The sequence below is a fragment of the Sinocyclocheilus rhinocerous genome, unplaced genomic scaffold (genome assembly GCF_001515625.1).
Source record: "Sinocyclocheilus rhinocerous isolate Xijiao unplaced genomic scaffold, SAMN03320098_v1.1 scaffold2018, whole genome shotgun sequence".
Taxonomy (NCBI): domain Eukaryota; kingdom Metazoa; phylum Chordata; class Actinopteri; order Cypriniformes; family Cyprinidae; genus Sinocyclocheilus; species Sinocyclocheilus rhinocerous.
The window spans coordinates 143985-166180 of record NW_015658520.1 but is presented as its reverse complement, the minus strand read 5'-3'; the positions used below and the strand labels follow the sequence as shown (position 1 = coordinate 166180).

The window sequence follows — 22196 nt, the reverse complement described above, 5'->3', positions numbered from 1 at the left end:
TACTATATATACTGTGTATATATATATATATATATATATATATATATGCTGTATATATATATATATATACAAACACACACAAATTTTTTATATATTATGCTTTCATGCTTAAAGACCCATTTATAGTGTCATATAGTTATATATAATTATTATCTTATTAAATATTGATATCTTAAATCTTATTAAATTTATATAAAACTGTTAAAAATGTAAAACCAGTATAAAGTGTGATATTACGAAGGCAACTTTAAAAAAAATTATTTAATTGATTTTTTTGTCATTACATTGATCACAATTAAACTCATTATTTCCAGCCAGTCTTACTGCTGTCTCCTTTCTCAGAGGGGTTCAGCACAAAGCTTCTCACTTTAATTGTCTGAATGCCTTCGACCTAAAATACAAGAAATAACATCATATACCACACAGTTATTGTGCACCAATAATGCTTCAAAAAACACACAACATGTACCAAGCAATATACTAATATAATATATTTTCAATATTATGCGTGAGACCCAAGACAGAGCAGGTTTTTGGAGCTCACTTACTACCACACGCAGATTCTTCCTCACTGCATCCTGCCCCATGAAGGAGGCCGCGACCGCAGTGACCTGTAGGGGGAGCTCTCCTGTTTTAAGAGGGATGATGGTGTATGAAATGAGCGTGGAGGATCCGGCCAGTACCGAAACCTGCTGTCTGTGCTGTCCGCTAAATGCCACGCTACACATGTCCTCTGTCTTTTCCAGAATCACCATGACCTGCAAACAGACACAGTGTTCAGGTCGGGACACAAATAAACTGAAGAGGGCAAGTGGTTATTGTTTTGTGATGGTGTGAAACTGACCTCCAGTTTTGAGTTCCTGTAGTTGTGCACCACAGCTTTGATTTCCACATGTTCATTTCTGGACACTGAGTGAGGCAGCCGCAGGTCTATGAAGAACGGCTTTGACGCCCGGACGTTATACGGCTCAGCTACACAGAAACCTGTAAGACGGTCACAAACCAGGAATAATCTCATTCTCAGACAATCATTTTGACAATTCCTTTTTTATACGTTTTTTTTTTTAAAGCTACTAAAATCATACAGCCAAATGCATAACTTTTTATTTCTTTTTCTTGTCAATGTTGTTGTTAATATTTTAAAACACTTATTAAACACTAGTAACGTGCTTCACTGAAAGATACGCATGACAATCGCAGCTTCTGTCGAATCGCAATCTCGATTCCATTTTGATTTATCGTGCAGCCCTACTAGTAACTATTAATAAAAATTTTATTTATATGCAGAAATGCTTGACATGCATATGGAAGCCCGTTTCCGCCACTGAATAAAAGAGGTAATTGCGACTTTTTCTCACAATTCTGACTTTTTTTTCTCAGAATTTTTTTTTTTTTTATTCAGTGGCGGAAACGGGCTTCCATACATGCAGCATTAAAAGCTAAATAATTATTAATAAAATATTTGTAATTCATATGCAGATACATTCAAAATGTTGCATTAAAAGCTAAATAACTATTAATAAAACTATTTGCAATTCATATGCAGATAGACTTGACATGTCACACTAAAAGCTAAATAATTATTATTATTAAAATATTCATAAGTTATATGCAGAAATGCTTGACATGTATTAAAAGCAAATTAATTAATAATAATAAAATGTAACAATAAATATGTAATAATAAAATTTGTAATTCATATGTACTACTTCACATTTAGCATTAAAAGTTCAATAACTATTACCAAAATATTCATAATTCATATGCAGAAATGCTTGACAGCAAGCTAAAGCTAAATAATTATAATTAAACATGCATAATTCATTAAATGTTGCATTAATATCTAAATAAATGTTAATATATTTATAGGTCATATGCAAAAATGCTAAACATGTACTATTAAAAGTTAAATAATTCTCTAAATTCATTTGCAATTCATATCTTTTGATTGTAATTATTTAGTTATCATTGTGATCAAAATAAAATCATTTAACATTGATTCTGCATATCAGTTATTTGACACTTAAAACACATAAAAACAATCTGTATCGGTTGTAAGTAAACAATATTGGCTGTATTCTATTCTAGCTTATAGAACTTGTATAAAAGCAATTGTGATTTGTTGTTAGGCTGCACTAGAAAAAGAGTGCAAGAAATTTAGATTCTGCTATCTGTGGTTTTGAAGAAGCTCTGCCACACAGACAAATGAACAGAGCTGTTTACCTGTCTGAGGTGAAGCACTAACGGCTAGAAACCCCCACTGAGTGATGCTGTCAGGAAGAACGGTGTTCACTGGAAGTACAGCCAATCTGGAATAAAAGCATGGAGAGACACTTCCATCTATGAACATGATAAAAGTGGGACGTCTATACAGAGTCAAAGGTCAAACTCCTACCCATCAGACTTGGGAATGCTGGGTAATCTAATGTCAGTCCACAGCCACGACTCGAAGAACTTGTTGCGCACGTAAATGTCTTCTAAGTCAGCTAAATCATCTTCATCGAACTCTTCCACCTCCTCTTCTTCTTCTCTGATGTTTTTATCATAACTGTCCTCTCGCACTTCAAGGATGGAGGAAGATTCCATCATTTTAAGGATGGGAGGAGATCCCATAATCCCAGGAAGACCGAAAAGCCCTGTCCTGGCAGGAGCTTGAAAAAAAACAAGTTCCTCAAAATAATCCATGTGAAACTTGTAGGCGCTGGTGGTGGGTGGTGGGGTGGTGGTTGGTGGAAGGGTGGTTGTTGGAGGCCTGGTAATGACACCAAGCTCCTCCCCTCTGTACTCCGCACAACAGCGAAGGAAAGCCAACACACAGCTCCAGTCCTCGGTGATGTAGAGGGAGCGACGGTAGCAGGAATACGGCATGGGAATCTCCCTCATGCCGTCCACGCAACATCTCTGCAGGAACTGATCCGAATATACCTTCTCTGAGAGAAAAGAACATGTTTAGGATGACTTAGCACATTAGCATACATTTGGCTAGCACTTTTGCTAACACTTTCATATCTCCACTTCTCTAACAAACTGTAACATACCAAACTTTTGGTAATAATGACAGACTCACCCAGTTGCTCTCTGAGCTGCAGTTTGGCAGCAGAACGTCGTCTTCTAGATCTGCTGGAGCAATCTATTCCAAATAAACCAAAGAAAATACACTCTTGAAATTAAAGGTTCTATTGGCATTGATGGTTTCCATGAAGAACCTTTAACATCCATAGAATCTTTCCATTGCACAAAAGGTTCTTTAGATTTTAAAAGGATCTTCCAATAAGAAAAATTGGATCTTTTAGGAACTTGTTATTGAAAGGTTCTTTGGGGAACCAAAAATTTTTTCTTCTACGGCATTACAGTAAAAACCCCTTTTGGAACCTTTATAAATGTTTAAAAGTGTATAAACCAACATTTGCATTCATAAACCATTTGACTTCCATTTTGTGTTGTATTTGTGACATAAATGTAAGATGAGTCTTGATTTTGTCCATTGGGAGTTAATTGGATTTGTAATGAGGCATTTCGAACTAGACTGACTGCAAGTTTATTGTCACAATCACATTGGAGAGGATGAACATTTCGTCCCATTAATCAACTAGTTTGAAACCAATATGGTGACTGGAATGTAGATGCTGAAGGTCAAGTTCACCCTCAAGAGCAATGATCCCAATGATATTCGGTATCACTGCCGTAACAATACACTAACCTTAACTGAAAATAAATTATTTTGTTAACTATTGGCAAATGTTTGGTTGTATAGCAACTGTAGCCTAAAGCTATATGGCTAATAGTTAACATTAACCAATCTATTAACTAAGAGCATGTGCAACCTAGGCCAGCGTACTGCCAAAGAAATATATTCCTTCTGGATTTTTGATGATACATTTGTATCATCAAAAATTCATGCCATTTTGTGTTGCTGCTGTCCTCATTAGCTTTGAAGCTTTTGATTTGTTTTATATAAACTACCTTTTCAATAGTTTGGGGTCAGTATGATTTTATTTTAAAGAAATTAACACTCATATTCACCAAAGTTGCATTAAATTGATAATTAAATTCATCAAAAGTGACAGTAAAGATGTTTATAAAGTTACAAAAGATTTCTACTTCAAATAAATCAAACAAAGAAAAACGTATCATGGTTTCCACAAAAATGTTAAGCAGATGTTAAGAAAATTCTTGAGCAGTAAATCAGCATATTAGAATGATTTCTGAAGGATCATGTGACACTGAAGACTGGAGTGATGACCCTGAAAATTCAGATTTGCCATCACAGGAATAAGTTGCATTTTAAAACTGCAATAATTTTTCACAATATTACTGTTTTACTGGATTTTTGATCAAATAAACCCCAAACTTTTGAGTGGTAGTATAATGTATGGAAGCTTGTTTCTGCCACGGGATAAATAAATAAAAAAGGTAACTGCCATTCTTTCCCCTCATGATTGAGACTTTTTTCTCACATTTCTGAATTATTAAACACAGCATTGCGATATATAATTGCAGCATTCTGAGAAGAAAAGTCTGAACTGTGAGACAAGCTTCCATAGTAATTCAATTTATTTTAGAAGATATATATTAAATGTTAATTTTGTGTATGTGTGAAGGACCTTTTATGTCCGTGTATCCTCCTGTGCTGGAATAAAACATCAGTCCTGCGTCACTGAAAACAGCCATATTATTCCTGCCTCCTCCTGCGGTGCAGCCCATATCACCCTGACCCACCACCTCCCACACCTGAACGAAAGAGACATGAGTATCCACCAGGGTCTGGAGAAGGTTCTGGAGTGAAAACTATATCATCACTTACCTTCTTCTGCGTCAGACGGTTTTTACTCAACAGAAAGATGGCATTATCCACAGCAACCAGGCTGACCTTTGCCCCCGGGTCTCCTTTCACTTCAAATGTAATGCTGCTGCCTGGTGAGTATGAACTGAGTTTTTCTCCCTCCACTGGACCTACACTAAGCTAATACAATCACAAACACAGTAAAATAAAATTTTGCATACTTATGAAAATATAAATAAATATAAATGCAAGCAATAATTATGGCATTAAACTGATATGGCCTTTTTTGGTGATTTTTGAAAAAGTGGTTTAAAAGCCAGAAGCAGAATTACTTACACAATTGAACAACATGTTTCACTGAGACACATCTATGATATGTTTTGAAACAAATATAATAAATATTTGGTTCATAAATCATAATTTAATGTTATTGCTACTATGACATTTTTCTTTTAAATATTTATAGTCTTTTTTGTATTATTATTTATTTAACAATTTATATACATCACCATTCAAACGTTTGGGGTCACAAGAAGCCTCTTATGCTCATCAAGGCTGCATTTATTTGATTAAAAATTTGATGGAAAATATAGTATAATACAGTAATATTGTGGAATATTATTACACTTTCAAACTGCTGTTATGTTTTGTAATATATTTTAAAATGTAATTTATTCCTGTGATGGCAAAGCTGAACTTTCAGATTCAAAACAGGTGTGCTGCTTAACATTTTTGAGGAAACTGTTATACTTTCAGGATTTTTGATAAATAGAAAATTCAATATACAGCATGTATACGTTTTTATCAACTTAATGCAACCTTGCTGAATAAAAATATTATTATTATTATTATTTTTGTTTAATCTGAATGGTAATGTATTGAAAATATATTTACATTTACATTACATTTACATTTATCCAAAGCGACTTACAAATGAGGACAATAGAAGCAATCAAAACAACAAAATAGCAATAATATATGTGTTGTGACAAGTTTTTTTATGATAAATAAAAAGAATAAAAAGTAGATAGAAAAGAGACAGGATAGAGCTAGTGTTAGAGGGTTAACTAAGTTTTTTTTTCCTTATAATTAAAAATAAAACAAGTAGATATAATAGAAATAGAAGAGAGAGTTCTAGTGTTAGAGGGTCAAGTGTAAATGGAAGAGATGTGTCTTTAGCCGTTTCTTGAAGATGGCTAAAGACTCAGCTTCTCGGATTGAGCTGGGCAGGTCATTCCACCAGTAGGGAGCAGTTAAGGTAAAAGTTTGTGAAAGTGATTTAGTGTCTCCTTGGGATAGTGTAATATAATGTGCCATTCACTTGCAGAACACAAGCTTCTGGAGGGTACATAAGTCTGAAGTAGTGAATTTAGGTAAAGGGGTACAGAGCCAGTGGTTGTTTTGTAGGCAAACATCAATGCCTTGAATTTTATGCAAGCAGCTATTGGTCGCCAGTGAAAATTGATGAACAGAGGTGTGACATGCACTCTTTTCGGCTCGTTAAAGACTACTATTGCTGCCGCATTCTGGATTAGCTGCAGAGGTTTGACAGAATTGGCTGGAAGGCCTGTCAAGAGAGCATTGCAATAGTCCAGCCTGGACAGATCAAGAGCTTGAACAAGGAGTTGTGAAGCATGTCCCGACAGAAAGGGCCTTCTTCCTAATATTGTAGGCTTTTGGGAAATGCAGCCTAGCTGGATGGAGAAATTGAGGTTGATGAGGTGTTGAGTTGGCTGAAAGTACAAGCAGTTCTGTCTTGGCAAGGTTGAGTTGAAGGTGATGGCTCTTCATCCAGCAAGAAATATCTGTTAGACATGCTAAGATTAACTCTAAAAGCCATGTTTCTGAATGACAGAACCTAGTGATGCCATGTAGACAGAGAAGAGGAGTGGTCCAAGAACTGAGCCCTGAGGCACCCCAGTAGTTAGATGTTGCGACTTGGACACCTCATCCCTCCAAGATACCTTGAAGGACCTATCTGAGAGGTAAGACTCAAACCACTTGAGTGCGGTTCCTGAGATGCCCTTTGCCATGAGGGTTCACAGGAGGATCTGGTGGTTAACTGTGTCAAAAGCAGCGGACAGATCCAGCAAGATAAGTATTGAGTATTTGGAAACCACTCTTGCCAGTCTTAGGGCTTCAACAACCAAGAGCAGGGCAGTCTTGGTTGAATGTCCACATCTGAAGCCAGACTGGTTGCTGTCCAGAAGGTAGTTCTGTGTGAGAAAGGCTGAGACTTGGTTGAACACAACTCGTTCAAGTGTTTTTGCAATGAAAGGAAGAAGGGATACCAGTCTGTAGTTTTCTAATAGTGCTGGGATAAGAGTGGGTTTCTTAAAGTGCCCCTATTATGTGTTATGAAAGGTTCATATTTTGGTTTTGGGAGTCCCCAACAACAGGTTGACATGCATGCAAGGTCAAAAAACACTTTCATTGTCTTTCATTGTCTTATAATATGCATTTATTTTTACCTTATTTGCTCAACGACTCCCAAATGATTCGCTCAACGATTCATTTTTCCAAACCCCTCCTTTGTGTGACGCTAATCTGCGGTGATTGGTCCGATTGGTCTAATTTTACATTTACATTTAGTCATTTAGCAGACGCTTTTATCCAAAGCGACTTACAAATGAGAATAAATACAAATTTTCATTTCATCATGCCTATAATGCCTGATAAAGCAGCATTTGTGAGCGCAGTGCTGTTTTGTGTACAGCGTTACCGGGAAAACTGCTATTTTTACCACTCCAAAAGCCTCACCATAGTGGCAAAGAATGAATTTGCATTTTCATTCAGACCAACGCGAAATTTTAAAAACGACTCGTTTCAATGATTCAGAGTCAACTCTTTCTTTTGAGAGACAATAACTTTATACACTGCGCACTTTCAGATTTAAAACTTTGCAGGATGTTTTCATTCACTTAGAGCTGTGTCATACACTGCATGAAAGGTAATTTTCAAAAATCCATAATAGGGGCACTTTAAGTAGCAGAGTTATCTGAGCCCGTTTTATTATTACGCCGAGAGAAAAAACACCAGTAACAAGGGATGTGTTAATGATGTGAGTGAGAACATGTATAACTGAAGGAGAAATGGCTTGAAGGAGATGAGATGGAATCATTTTTCTTTTAAAAAATACATTTGACTTTTTAGTATTTTATTTCTATTTAATTCTCTTTTTTAACATTTTATCTGAATTTTTATCAAAAACATATAAATGAACTGGAAAAAAATATATATATATGTTTTTCAAAATTCAAAATGCCCATTTATATTGTATTAGGCCAAGATTAGACTCTCGTGGTAGGAGAATAATAATAATAAAAACCTAATGAAAATTAAATTTTTCAGTGATTGACCCCAAAATGTACCATAAAGTGCTAGAATGTGCATCTTTATTATATTAATAATTGGTCATGGATGTCACATGAACTCACCGAACCTACACACCGGTCCTCCACATCCACAAACACAGAGTCGGCCACCACTTCCGCCCTGTGTTGCCATGGCAAAATGTAGTAGGCCACAAAGCGAAATGCAGGTAGCATTTCTGAGGTAACCAGCAGAGGAATGTTTATGACATCCAGGTCTTTGACATTCATCCTAACAGCGTGGACTATGTTTCCCTTATTTAAGACCTATAGGAACCATCATAAGTGTTATTCATTCTGAGATTCCAGTAATTGTCATCCCAAAATGTCCCCAGTCACAAACTCACGGCATACGTCAGCTGCTCCACAAGTTTTTTTCGTTCTGGTGAGTTAGATTTGATGTGAGCTTGGACGTTGAGTGTGTCGCCCACCACCACTCGACTGCTGCCCACTGAGATGTGCAGGTAGTTCCTGTAGTCATTAAAAGAGGCATATGGCTCCACACGCATCTCTTGAATGGCCTGCTGTTCTGGTTTCAGTGAAGGATCTGCTGTCTCAACCTATACATCAATACATACATTCAGCTGACGGTTATAAACAATTTTGTATTGTTTCTATATGTGTTTCTGGGAGTGACTTACTTTCAGTATCTGTGAGCTGAACATTTCAGGCATGTTGATGGAGACTTTGATGGTGCCGCTGTTTGCGGTCATTGGGCTTTCTAAAAAACTGATTTTAACAGGAATATTACGGGCTGGAGATCCGTCGTGGTCACTCACAGAAACCTAAAAAACAAAACATATGTGCTAATAGAATAAGTTTATAAGCCCTGTCTGTTCCTGAGTTCCCTGTCTGCTATTATTTTTATTTGGACGTTTTGGTTATGCTATGTGTTTGTATTTCTCCAGTGGATTTGTAATTAAATACCCTTTTCTCATACTCCTTCGTGAGCGCTTGATTTAGACAGCAGCAACACGTTACACGACCGCTGTCAAGCCATATTTTTTAGTGAATGACTTCAATTTCAGTCACACAAAAATATTTTATACATAGAGCAAAAGTCATATGGACCACTTTTATATATTTTTGTTATTTGAAACAAGGATGAAATATAATAAAATATAAATATTAGGTTAAAAAAACTAAATTACAAATAGGCACTAAGTGAAATAAAAGAAGTTTAGGTTGAAGTACAAAAGTTACTAAAGCTGAAACTGAAATAAAAATAAATTAAAGATTAATAGAAACATTTAAAAAGAAAAACTAATAAAAATTACTAATGCAAAATTACTAAAACTCAATTTAAAATGAATAAACACTGAAAAACTGTAAGGACTAACTTTATTTATATATATATATATATATACACACACACACATACATATCTATGTTTTTTTTTATTCCACAGCTGCCAAGCAAGCCATATTTTTTTGTGAATGACTTCAATTAATGTCACACAAAACCATTGTATGGCTTCAAAAGCTATCGAATATAGAGCAAAAGTCATTTGGACCTTTTATACATTTTTGTTCAATGAAATAATGATTAAATAGATTATAAATACTACAATAAAAAACTAAGAACTTCAACGAAATTAGAAATTAACTGAAAAAAATAAGTAGTACTGAACTGAAATAAAATAAGTTGTAGTACAATTAATAAAACTTTAAATGAAATAAAATAAATTAAAACTAATTTAAAATATATTTACAAAATTACTAAAAAATTTAAATATGAATAAATGCTATTACACTATATAAATGATACTAAAAGAAAACCATTCACTTTCATTTTATGGAAAAGAGCAGCTAGGAAATTTTGCTGCATTTCTCCCTTTCTGTTCTGCAAATAAAGTCATAAAGGTTTGAAATGGCATGAAGGGTAAACTATCTTTTCAAGCAGTAACTGTCGCAACAGAAATGAAATTACCGTCATGCCTAATGGCAGGCCAGGTTTGAAATACTTTGGTGTGTCCCTGATGGAGAGCATGTAGGGTGACATTACTATTTTAATACCAGATTTCTCTGCTTCCACAAGGTCGCTACCTGAGGAGAAGAAAGGAGACAGGGTTTTTTCAAAACAAGAACTCACAATAATAATTCTAAAGAGTTTGGACTGGTTGCCAAGGGGTTACTTTGCCGTTGCTATTGGATTGTGAGTGGTTTTTAGTTGTTTTTAATGATTTTCCTACCTGAGCTGGTCATTACTGATGCTTTGACGTACACAGAAGACCCCAGTAGGCTGTTTGTGTCTGGATAGGTCCTCTTTATATCCTCCATAGTCAAACTAACATTTCCTCCATTCAGCTGCAAAATAAGACATGGAGAAACAAGAGTCTTGTACTGTAAAGCTGATTTAAGGTTCTTAAACTAAAGTTTTCTTCTTGTTTAACCACTTACATCATTTAGTTGCTTCATAGATGTGAGTCTCTTCTTTTCACCGTCAATTTCAATACCAAACAGCACATATGCAACACCCTTCACTGGTTCACCATAAAGATACCTGGAAGAAATGCATAGGGCAACCTCAAAATATTTGACAATTTACATACCACAAGTGTAAGAAGTCAATGCACTCACATTCAAAAATACAGTAAAAACTAATTTTATTACAATTTAAAATAACTGTTTAATATTTTAATATATTTTAAAATGTAATTTATTCCTGTAATGTAAAGTTGAATTTTCAGCATCACTACTCCAGTCTTCAGTGTCACATGATCCTTCAGAAATCATTCTAATATGCTGATTTGATGCTCAAGAAACATTTATTATTATTATTATTATATTTTGAAAGCAGTTATTGCTGCTTAATACTTTTGTGAAAACCTTAATGTTTCAGGATTCATTGATAGAAAGTTCAAAAGAACAGCATTTATTTGAAATAGAAATCTTGTAACATTATAAATGTCTTTACTCTCACTTTTGATTAATTTAATTCATGCTTGCTGAATAAAAGTATTAATTTCCTTTTAAAAAGTAAAAAAAGAAAAGTAAAATAAATTTAAAAAAAATTTTTTTAATCCATACAAATTTTAAGTGTTACTTAAATGTCCAAATAATTTGAGATCATTCAGAACAGTTTGATTCACACACCTGGCTGTTATTTCTACCTCCAGCTTTTCTGCATCTAGTCTGAGGTGGGATGTCTTTGGAGACAAAGTGACATTAAATGCCGGGAGCACTTGGGAGAAAGGAGAAATGCTGTTAACCCACTGACGGTGAAACATTGAGCAGAATCTGAAGGTAATATGAAGGGCTTACCGTATTTCTTGACTTCAAACTCTCGGCTGAAAATGTTCTCTTTTCCCTGATCAAACTTTGCAACCAATTTCCACTTGCCCTCTCTAGCAAATCAAAAAGATACTTAGTCAGCAGCCATATATCTAAAGTATCAGGTAAATCAATATCAATTTTTGTCAATTCATTATTATTAAGTTGGCTTGAGAAAGCCAACCTACTGAAATGCTATTTAAGCTTCTTCTTCTGAAACAAAATTTGGACTGTATCTCCTCCTAGAGTTTTCAAGCTACAACCACCAAAATCGGGTCAGACCTTCAGACTGTTCTGATATGGGTTGCTGTATCTTTTCTAACTGATCCTACATATGGTTTTCGTTAAACAGATTATCAAAAAGGGTGTCAAAACTATTGTACTTATAATGTGTAAGCTGTCTATTACTAACTAAGCTTAATGACTATCATATGACAACATGCTAAATCATGTTAGTAACATGAAGAAACATATTAGCAATGTGCTAATAATGCCAACAACATGCTAACAACATACTAATCATGTTAGAAACATAGCAACATGCTAATCATGCTAAAACATGCTAGCAACATGCTAATCATGCTAACAACATGGTAATCATGTTAGAAACATGTTAGCAACATGCTAATCATGCTATCAACATGGTAACAACATGGTAATCATGCTAGAAACATGTTAACAACATGCTAAAAACAAGATAATCATGTTAAAAGACATGTTAGCAACATGCTACTCATGATAACAACATGTTAACAACATGGTAATCATGCTAGTGACATGTTTATCATGCTAGAAACATGATAACCACATGCTAATCACGCTAAAAACATGTTAACGACATGCTAATCATGCTAGAAATATGCTGTCAACATGTTAATCATGCTAGAAACATGTTAGCACAATGGTAATCATGCTAAAACATGCTAAAAACATGTTAGCAAACATGTTAAAATCATGTTAGCAACTTGCTATCAACATCTACCTTATCTATCCATCTAAACTTTCAAACTTTAACAACTGCTTCAAACTTTCAGGCTAGGCTTTCTCAAGCCAACTTCAAAGTGTGTTGCACAAACTTTACTTGTCTGGTTTTATAATATAACATTTCTGTTCTGTGTGCATACTTGACTACAGATGAGAGGGGGTAGGTGTTAGAGAGTATCCCATCGATTGCTTTGGCTCTGGATATACCATATACTGCTATACCATCTGGATTCTGAAACATGTGCCAACTGTAAAGTAAAGCATTATTCCAGAAAAATAAAGTATTTCCTTGTAAATACTGTGACCGTCACCTGAATCTCCAGAGAAATTGTCCTCTCAGCAGCATGGAATTCAGCATCAGACACAAAAGCTCTGCAACGGACTGAAAAATACAGTGATCAAGAAAAAAAGAACAACGTTCATTATAAATGAGCAGTAAGTATGGTAAGTGCTCAAGCTTGTGAAAGCTGACCTGTGTCTCCAGGGTTGTAAACTGGTTTATCAGTCTGAATGAAGATGTATCCAGAGCGGAATGACACCGTTAATACTCTTTCTGTGCGATGGAATCTGCTAAACTGAGCAACTAGCTTCACATATTTCTTCTTTCCATCTGATTGTAGCAAATTTGGATCAATCTAAATAAGACAACATTTCATTTCGTTTATGTTCAGCATGAAACATTTAAACAAATGTAACTCTTTACTCTGAACTGGAACAGACACATTCATAGATAACTTCACCTCGATGGTTTTGAGGGCGCTGTAGTTGTTGTCTGAATTGAGGATAACAGAGCCCGTCATTAACGCAGATTGGGAGGCTGGGTAATCATAGACCGTGATGGACACTTCTAATGCCTGGGACAGTTTGTGACCTTCCAGCAGGATGTTCTGTTTTGTTCCCGGTCTTATCTTTGCTGGAGCTAAAATAGAAAACCTAAACCAGAACATGCATATTCAATAACACACGTTTTCAGTATCCACATTAAAAATTATTTTAAATTATTCTGTTTTTGTGGTGAGCAAAGTCAAAAACGTTAAGGTAGTCTAACCTAGAAAGAAATAGATAAATGAGTAACATCACTATCAGATAAAGGATCCGCACTTGCTATATCTTCTTAATAAATTATAGTTTATTTTTATTTTGCAATAGAGCAATCAACAATCAGACGTTTCAGAAACAATCTTTCTTCAGTGAATCATACAATCATACAATAACACTTCCCACAAGAATAAAAAAAAAAAAATGAAGTCCAATAATCACTAGGTGAAGAGTCATAGGTGCTACTTATCACAAACTCAATCGACCAATCAATCAAGTCCATTAAAGACGAACGACAAAATAATAATTTCAAAGCAATCAACACATCAAAACGACGGAAAAAACCCACAATATATACACCACCAAAAAATAAAAATCACCAAACAAATTTACGGAAACCACATCAGGCCGAAAGCCATTCATAAGTCTGTATCGCCACCCACTATTACTCACTTCTACTTTAGGAAAACAATTAAGATCAAAATCTTCATTAAGACCCAAGGGAGACATGCTTTTTAATCGAAACATCCAATAAGCTCTAAGGGCCCTCACTGAGCAGAGTGGATTGGGACCCTGCTCGCCATCTGCAGCAGGGAACGCTAGAAGGGTAATAACCTGGGCACTGAACGGAGTTGAGAGCTCCTTAGGTACATAATCGTGTCTTGGCTTGAGGATGACCTTACAGTCGTTAGGCCCAAACTCCAGACAGGAAGCACTGACTGACAGTGCCTGCAAGTCACCCACTCGCTTGACCGACGTTAATGGCAAAAGGAGGGCGGTCTTAAGCGACATGGGCCGCAAGTCGGCCGAATGGAGCAGCTCGAAAGGCGGGCCCTATAGGCCCCTCAGGACTATGGATAAGTCCCAGGTCAGCACGGTCTGAGGGCAAGCAGGATACAATCTCCGGGCGCCCTTCAAGAACTTAACGACCAAGTCGTTTCTGCCGACAGACTGGACAGCTTCGCGGGAATGATTTGCTGCGATAGCTGCCACATAAACTTTGAGCGTGGAAGGGGCGCGCCCGTTATCCAGTAGCTCTTGAAAAAAGGACAGCACGTGGGACACGTCACAAGATACCAGGTCCAGGCTTCGTGCTGCACACCAGTCACTGAAGACTGACCATTTAAGAGCGTAGAGCCGTCTCGTAGACGGTGCTCTACCCTCCAAAATGGTGTTGCTCACTCTCGTTGGGAGCCGCAAAGGCTCCCGTCGAGGTTCCAGACATGAAGGCTCCACAGCTCCAGCTGGGGGTGCCAAATCATGCCCTTTGCCTGTGAGAGAAGATCCCTCCGTAACAGTATCGGCCACGGGGCAGCTGCTGACAGCTGCATTAACTCGGGGAACCAAGTTTGGTTCCTCCAAAGTGGGGCCACCAGGAGGATTGAGCAACCGACTTCCCTGACCCGCCTGATGGCCTGAGAAAGCAGGGCAATCGGGGGGAAGGTGTACAGGCGAGATCTGGGCCAGTAGTGGGGGGAATGCTAGTGTTAGAGGGTCATTTTTAAATAAAAATAAAACAATTCAATAGAACAGAACAGAAAAAGAACAGATAATCCTAGTGTTAGAAGGTCATTATTTATAATAAATAAATAAAAATAAGTGGAAAGAATAGAGAATGCTACTGTTAGAGGCTCCTTTTTCTTTATAAATAAAACAAGTAGTTAGAATAGAAATAGAATAGAGAGTGCAAATGTTAGAGGGTCAAGTTTTTTAATTAAAAATAACAAGCAAATAAAATCAGAAGTAGCATTAGATCGGGGGGAAGGTGTACAGGCGAGATCTGGGCCAGTAGTGGGTAGGGTTGGGTATCGTTTGGGGGTTTTTTCGATACCGGTGCCAAATCGATACTTTTAAAACGGTTGCGGTGCCTAAACGGTGCCTGAACTGATACTTACTAAAAAATAAATAAATAAAAATTCCCCCAAAAAATAATGGATTGGCCATTAGCACTATAAACACATGATGTCTGTTTCATTCATACTGGACGCCAGAGGGTGCCCTCGCACAGAAAATCCACATATCCAGTCACAGAAGTAGAGAACTCATGACCCTCCAGGAAATCCCTTATATGGATAAAGGCATGCTATTATACCTGTAACTGAGTAAACAGAACATATAAATGTTTTGAATGATAAAACAAAGACAATAAATACTCGACTGCGACAATATAGTTTATCTGTTATTTAAGCCATCTCTGGTATTTTCATAATAATTAAGTATACTTATAATAGGGTGACCCTATTTTAGTTTTCCATCGGAATGTGAAAACAACATGGACACTCTCATTACTACAAAGATGTGTTGGAGTTGTATTATTAGAGCTTTCCGACTTGAGTTAACGTTGAGTTCCGACTTGAGTTCACTTCCGACTTGAGTTGTATTTTTCACATGCGGTGCCAGTGATGATGCTTCTTACGTCCGTTTCAGAGAACCAGAGGACAAATATTTCAATCGATCGCTCAGGCATGGCACCGAAATATGCATTCGGATTCGGTTCTAGTACATACCGGTTACACAGGTACCGGTGCTATATTGGTATCGGGTTTCAGAACCCAACCCTAGTCGTGGGCCAGCGCGTCTCGCTGTATAGAGAAATAGATTGGGCAGTGAGTTGTCTTCTGAGGCGAAGAGGTTGACCTCTGCCCTCCCGAAGACAGACCAGATTTTCTGAACCTTCAGAGAATGTAGTGTCCATTCTCCCGGAGCCACATTGCCTCTGGAGAGCGCGTCTGCACCAAGGTTCAGACTGCCCGGCACATGAACTGCTCCGATAGAGAGGAGTCTTCTCTGTGCCCAAAGCAGGAGGCGTCGAGCCATCCTGTAAAGGGAGCATGACCTGAGACCACCTTGGTGGTTAATATACACTACCACCGTCATGTTGTCCGATTGGACCAGGACGTGTTGCCCCTTTAAGGCTGGCAGGAAGGTTTTCAGGGCCAGAAAAACCGCCACCATTTCGAGGCAGTTGATGTGAAGGCGCTGCTTGTGGGTCGACCAGGAACCAGATGCCGGACCATTCCGGCAGGGACCGTTTCGCTTAAGCCACCCCCGCATTCGGGTCGAGTCTATAACAGTCCCCAGAAAGACCGCTCGTTGTCTGGGGAACAACTGACTTGTGTGGGTTGATTTTTCAACCCGAGGCACTCCAGGTGGCTGATCAGCAGCGATCTGTGCGCGATTAGTTCCCGTTCTGTTCTGGCTAAAACCAGCCAATCGTCGAGGTAATTGAGAACGCAAATTCCCATCTGTTTCTGAGGGGAAAGAGCCACGTCGATGCAATTCATAAAACTGCGAGGGGCCAGAGACAGTCCAAATGGTAGGACTGTGTACTGATAGGCCACTCCCTCAAACGCGAATCTCAAGAACGGTCTGTGGCGGGGGGTTATGTGGATGTGAAAGTACGCATCTTTCAGATCCACTGTCAGAAACCAGTCCTCGGAAACAAACCTGCACGAGGATCTGTTTCAAAGTTAACATTCTGAATGGCCGTCTCATAAGAGAGCGATTCAGAAGTCTGCATCAATTGATCTAAACCCGCCATCTTTTTTTAATTGGTCTCAACCCGCCATCTTTTTTCGGCACGAGGAAGTAACGGCTGAAAAAGCCTGACTCGCTGTTCGCTAGAGGTACCATTTTCACGGCACCTTTTGCAAGCAATGTTTGTACTTCGGACTGGAGAACGTGAGCCCCGTTATCCGGGACTGAAGTGTGAATAATGCCTCTGAACGGAGGCGGTCTGCGAGCAAACTGAAGCGAGTAACCTCGTTTTACTGTGTTTAGAGCCCAACTTGACACACCGGGAATAGCTGCCCAGGCCATGAACCGAGTGGCAAGAGACTCTAATTTTTAGAGTGGAAATTCGCCGCGTGTAGGCGGGGAATTTGCATTCGTCGGTGTGAGGAGAGGAGAAATGCTCTTTTGAGTATGTGGGTCTGCTATCACAGCAGTAGGGTGTTTGGGCATGCACTGATCTTGCCGGACATGCCCGGGTTGAAAAATGTCTCCATCGCTTAGATGTGCTCGGAGGGATGGAGAATGAGCACAAGCTTTCTTCGAGGGAGTTCCGGCCGAGGCAAGAACTGGCTCTCTCCTCTTCCTCTTTACAGGCAGATCAGGACGGCTTCTGCAGCTCAGGGTCCAGCACTACATGGGGGCGGGGCCCTTGGCGCTTTGGAAACGCGTAGCGTTTAGTCGTCTGGGAGCAGGCTGCTGAGTGGAAGGGGTCTTCTGGTGGCTTGGGGCCGCAGCGCTGGAGCGCGTAGGCAGGAAGTGACACAGCGCTTGCGACGTCTTCTGTGCCTCCGTAAAATGCTCCGCAAACCTGTTCATGGCTGGGCCGAATAGCCCCTTCGGCGAGGCCGGCGATTCGAGGAAGGCCATTTTCTCAACGTCCCTGATCTCGGTGAGATTCAGCCATAGGTGGCGCTCTAGCACCACCAGGCTGACCATGGTCTTGCCAATAGCCTAAGCCGTTGCTTTCATGGCACGCAGAGCCAGACTTTGATCCTGGCCAGACTCGTCCATAAACCGGAGAAGTTTGGCCTGAAACACCTGGAGAACTGCCATTGAATGCAGCACCGAGCCGGCCTGACCGGCCGCTGCATATGCTTTATTGGCCAGGGCTGAGGTAGTCCTGCAGGGCTTCGATGGATGCGTTGCGCGAGCTTTCAGACTGAGGGCGGATGGCGGACACAGGTGGGTGGCAACTGCCTCTTCCAGAGGGGGAAGTCCGCTGTATCCTCTCTCTTCAGCGGCGTCAACGGTGGTGAGAGCAGCTGAAGAGGATGAGCTTGCACATGCCGAATAGGGGGCGCGCCACGTCTTGGTCAGTTCTTCATGAACTGCAGGCAAGAATGGAGAGGGCCGCTGGTATGAAGATCGCTGACGGCGTCCTTTCAGGAACCACTCGTCGAGCAGGCCATGGGCGGGTTTAACCCAGGCCGACCACTCCAAGCCGATATCCTCCACCGCCTTAGAAAGAACGTGAATCAGCTTGCTGTCCACGTTTGGCCGTGCTGAGCGAGAAGAGGGCAGGGCGTCACAATCTTCGCCGTAACACTCCCACTCTTCTGTATCCAACACAAAGATACAGATTCGTCGATAGTAATCTCTTCCTCCGAGGCGCCGAAGGAAACTAAGCCGCTCGCAGCAGAAGAGGGGCAATGAACTTCCTGCGTGAAGAACACTGGCGACTCAGTGAGGCGCGGGGAGGGCGGGGTACACGGGCGCCGAGCCGATGTGACATCGCTCGAACCCGCTGTCAGAATCCCACTGCTCCGCTGTTTCTTTCTCTCGGGGGAGAGAAGAAACGGGAGAGCAGAGCGGGGAGGACCGCCTTCATTAAAGAAGGCGACCCGCGAGCGAAGACTGGCGAGGCTCATGCTTTCGCAATGAAAGCATGTACCCCCAGCGAACGCAGCCTCTGCGTGGGCGATGCCCAGACAAGCGACGCACTCTCTGTGCCGGTCAGACTCAAGCAGGGGATCCCTGCACGAGTCACACTTGCGGCACGACATTTGAAGCAACGCGTGCTTGGAAATTTGCTCTTTTATTCAGCCGGATAGCCGCAGGGGAAGGCGTCTGCACCGCTTCCTCCACTGCCGGGGCTTCTTCGACGGCGGCGAGCAGAGACAGCTTCTTTCCTTCTTTGGCTTATCCCATCCAGTGTCAGCGAAGAGATGATCCTTGTCGCTGAAGGAGAATATTCTGATGAAATGGCGCTCTGAGCCGACTTATATAGGAGTCGGCTCCGCCCATTCTGGTGGGCTAGAGCGCCATTGGTTTGTGCAGCTACACAAACGTGAACAAATCAGGCTTCGGTATTAGTGTAAACAGGAGTTTCCCCATACACAACATGAGAGAATGTTTGAAACGGAACCATCATTTCATATTTACCAAGAAAGGATTATTATGGTAAACAAAATCTGCCTCAAACTTCCCCAAAAAACAAATTTGCATAGTTCGGAGCTAATGGAGTACCCATGGCAGTTCCATGTGTTTGAAAGTAACAGTCATTGTCAAACAAAGTAAATTTTCGTCAAAACAAGCATAATCATCTCAGTGATAAATTCGACAGGTTAATCAGAATTATCAGAATTTATAAAAAAAAGTGATAGCTTACAAACCCTCCTTATGAAGGATAGATTTATGTATATAAAGAGGAGACATGTTACCAACCAATCATTTTCTTCTATTTGTATTGACTGTGTTTTAGCCAAAAAAAAAATCCATTGTATCTTTAATGAAAGAGGGAAGGTTTTCTACATAAGGCAGTAGAAGGTGATAATCAATAAACTGAGAAACTTTTTTCAGTTCTTTGTACATTGATTAGGAATCTGTGTGGTAACTTTAAGGGCATAGGACAGAGGACAGTTGTGTACTTACATTGGAGAATGGTCGATGACCGGATCACAGTAAACACAGATAACACACTCAGTTACAGATGAACCCAGCATGAACCACTTTTTGATTTTAAACACAATTTTATATCCGACTATTTCTATAAAAATTTGACAAAATTGTCTCAGAAGCACAAAATACACAACACAAAATATATATTTTTTCTATTCTAATACACTATTCGCATATTAGGTCCCCAGACTGTCCTATTGCTGTTCATTTGACAAGATAAACACATTATAAATCAATGTTGAGAAGAAAAGTAACATTTTTATACATTATTAATAAAATATTAAACGCACTGTCTTTGAGAGGAAGACCGGCCATCTGAAATGTGACAGAGCAATGCCGTCCATAACAGCAGTGGAAAGAGCATCGTCCTGCTGGACTGAACTCTCAAAGTATGTCAGAGCCAACAGCAGGAGAGCTTAAATACCCCAAATATCCCTCCCACTAACCCACAATTCACAATCACGCTGTGTGCAATGAGTTCTGACTGAAAAACACATCGGCGATGACCTACAGCCAATGAGAGACCAAGATACAGGGCAGAGGGAAGTTCGGGGAGGAGTTATATGAAACGTAGTTTGCGGACCAGTGTTGCCAAATCCGCGATTGCCGCCGGTTGTGTTTTATGTCAGCAGGTTGAAGCGACCCCAATAACGTGATATTTAGGCCCTGGAATGTGAATTGTACCAGGAGAACCCCGCCAAAAAAATGTGTATTTTACCCCCCAAACCCGATTTTTACTGGGGGACCCCCTCGAAAGCAATTGGGCAATTTTCAGGCTAGTTTTGAGTAGTAATTGGGCCGGTTTTGTAGCGAATTGGGCGGGTTTTGTAGCGAAAACCTGGCAACCCTGCACCAGACAGAGCTGTCGGCGATTCTTCCTATTGTGAAGTCATGCAATGTGAAACCCCCTGTCGCCGATCCATCGTGCAGTGTGAACACAGCAGTAACTGAATGCTACCCCAGATAGTCACGCAGTGTGAAAACAACGGCGATCCACGAGTTTGAAAATCGTGCAGTGTGAACTCGGCATAAGGAGGGTGTTTCTGAGTTGTTTGCAATGTGCGTTGCATTCTCAGCGTTGCCGCAAGGGGCGATGTAGACCTTAAGCTGCGTCCCAAATGATGCACTATACACTTATGTACTATGCACTAAACCATGTAGCGTATGATTATATAAGGTTATTTTGTCATTCATAATTGGAGTCTAATAGCTCCTCCCCCTTTGCTATGTAATTAAAGCTGCCACAGTTGAGTGCATGACATGTCCAACATTCCACACTTCGTTTTTTCGATTATTTAAGTGCATCATCAGGGTTTTAAAGTGCACTTTTTCTTTTTGGAATTTTCAGTGTGAACGCACTACTTGCATTATTTATATTACAAAGCATCATAGAATAGTGCAAGTACGCAATTTGGGACGCACAGGTTAGATGCCATTAATTTAATGCAGATGAAAACCAGAGATAGACTATAGTTTTACATTGGCACTGTATAAAGGTCCTACATCACATAATTTCACAACTTAGAATTTTCAGAACTGGTTTATAGACATCGTTTTCAACTAAAAACGGAAACTTGTGCATTTTGGCTGTGGTTTTTTGAGGGCTTGAAAACGCCAACTTTTGAAAAAATGGGTTTCAAAGTGCAAGTTTTGAAAACGATACCGTTATCGTCTCTGTGTAAACTACAAAAACCCCAATTTGTGCACTTCAAGCACAACTGCATACTTGTTCAGGCAGTAGGCATGTGCGAGTACATACTTGAAGAATGCATTTGTGCGCGGACAAGTGTTTCATTACGAAGTGGCATCGTCAACTACTGGCCTGACATGCATAATACAGCATTTTAATTGTTTTCACAGATCTGTGTGAATGGGGATTGTTTTGACAATGTTGTCATCCTTCGCAAAACTTTTCAAAAACGCAAAGGAAAAACATTTTCATTATTGTTACATTGTCATGCAAATGTACGTCCAGTGTGCTTATAAGCATACTATGTACTTGCGAAAAACAGTATGTGAAGAGTAGTATGTTCGAATACATATTCATGAAACAGTAGGTGAAAAGTACTACTGTTTCCGCAGAGATTCTGGAGTGTACATTTGATGGATCCATGAGTCCAATAGAGAGGAAATGTGAATGGCAGTAAAGCGACACAACTGATGGAAAAAGTCACATGATAATATGGTGGATGTAGTATGAATCTGAATTTAAGACATTTTAAGACTTTTTAAGGACCCGCGGCCACCCTGGTATGTCTGTATTTCTTTCATACTACATATTCTACATAAAACGTTTGTTTCTCCTCAAAATTAGTACCTACTTGGTATGTGATTTTG

The 22196-nt window shown here is 39.5% G+C and overlaps 1 protein-coding gene across 1 annotated transcript in view; it reads right to left on the bottom strand.

Annotated features, from left to right (window-relative positions):
• The window catches only part of LOC107722668 (complement C3-like), a 28577-nt gene extending 8307 nt beyond the window's left edge, over positions 1-20270 (bottom strand). Inside the window, exons 1-22 of the mRNA XM_016531129.1 lie at positions 20150-20270; positions 19833-19859; positions 13151-13343; positions 12883-13045; positions 12722-12792; positions 12551-12642; positions 11418-11500; positions 11250-11337; positions 10554-10656; positions 10346-10460; positions 10084-10199; positions 8796-8939; positions 8502-8714; positions 8221-8421; positions 4805-4963; positions 4605-4731; positions 3068-3130; positions 2396-2930; positions 2224-2309; positions 845-984; positions 549-758; positions 325-391 (exon numbers count right to left, since the gene is read on the bottom strand). Of these exons, the coding sequence (XP_016386615.1) occupies positions 325-391; positions 549-758; positions 845-984; positions 2224-2309; positions 2396-2930; positions 3068-3130; positions 4605-4731; positions 4805-4963; positions 8221-8421; positions 8502-8714; positions 8796-8939; positions 10084-10199; positions 10346-10460; positions 10554-10656; positions 11250-11337; positions 11418-11500; positions 12551-12642; positions 12722-12792; positions 12883-13045; positions 13151-13343; positions 19833-19859; positions 20150-20223 (3070 nt within the window). The 5' untranslated portion in view covers positions 20224-20270. The remainder of the gene's footprint in view (positions 1-324; positions 392-548; positions 759-844; positions 985-2223; positions 2310-2395; positions 2931-3067; positions 3131-4604; positions 4732-4804; positions 4964-8220; positions 8422-8501; positions 8715-8795; positions 8940-10083; positions 10200-10345; positions 10461-10553; positions 10657-11249; positions 11338-11417; positions 11501-12550; positions 12643-12721; positions 12793-12882; positions 13046-13150; positions 13344-19832; positions 19860-20149) is intronic.
• Positions 20271-22196: the final 1926 nt, after the last annotated feature.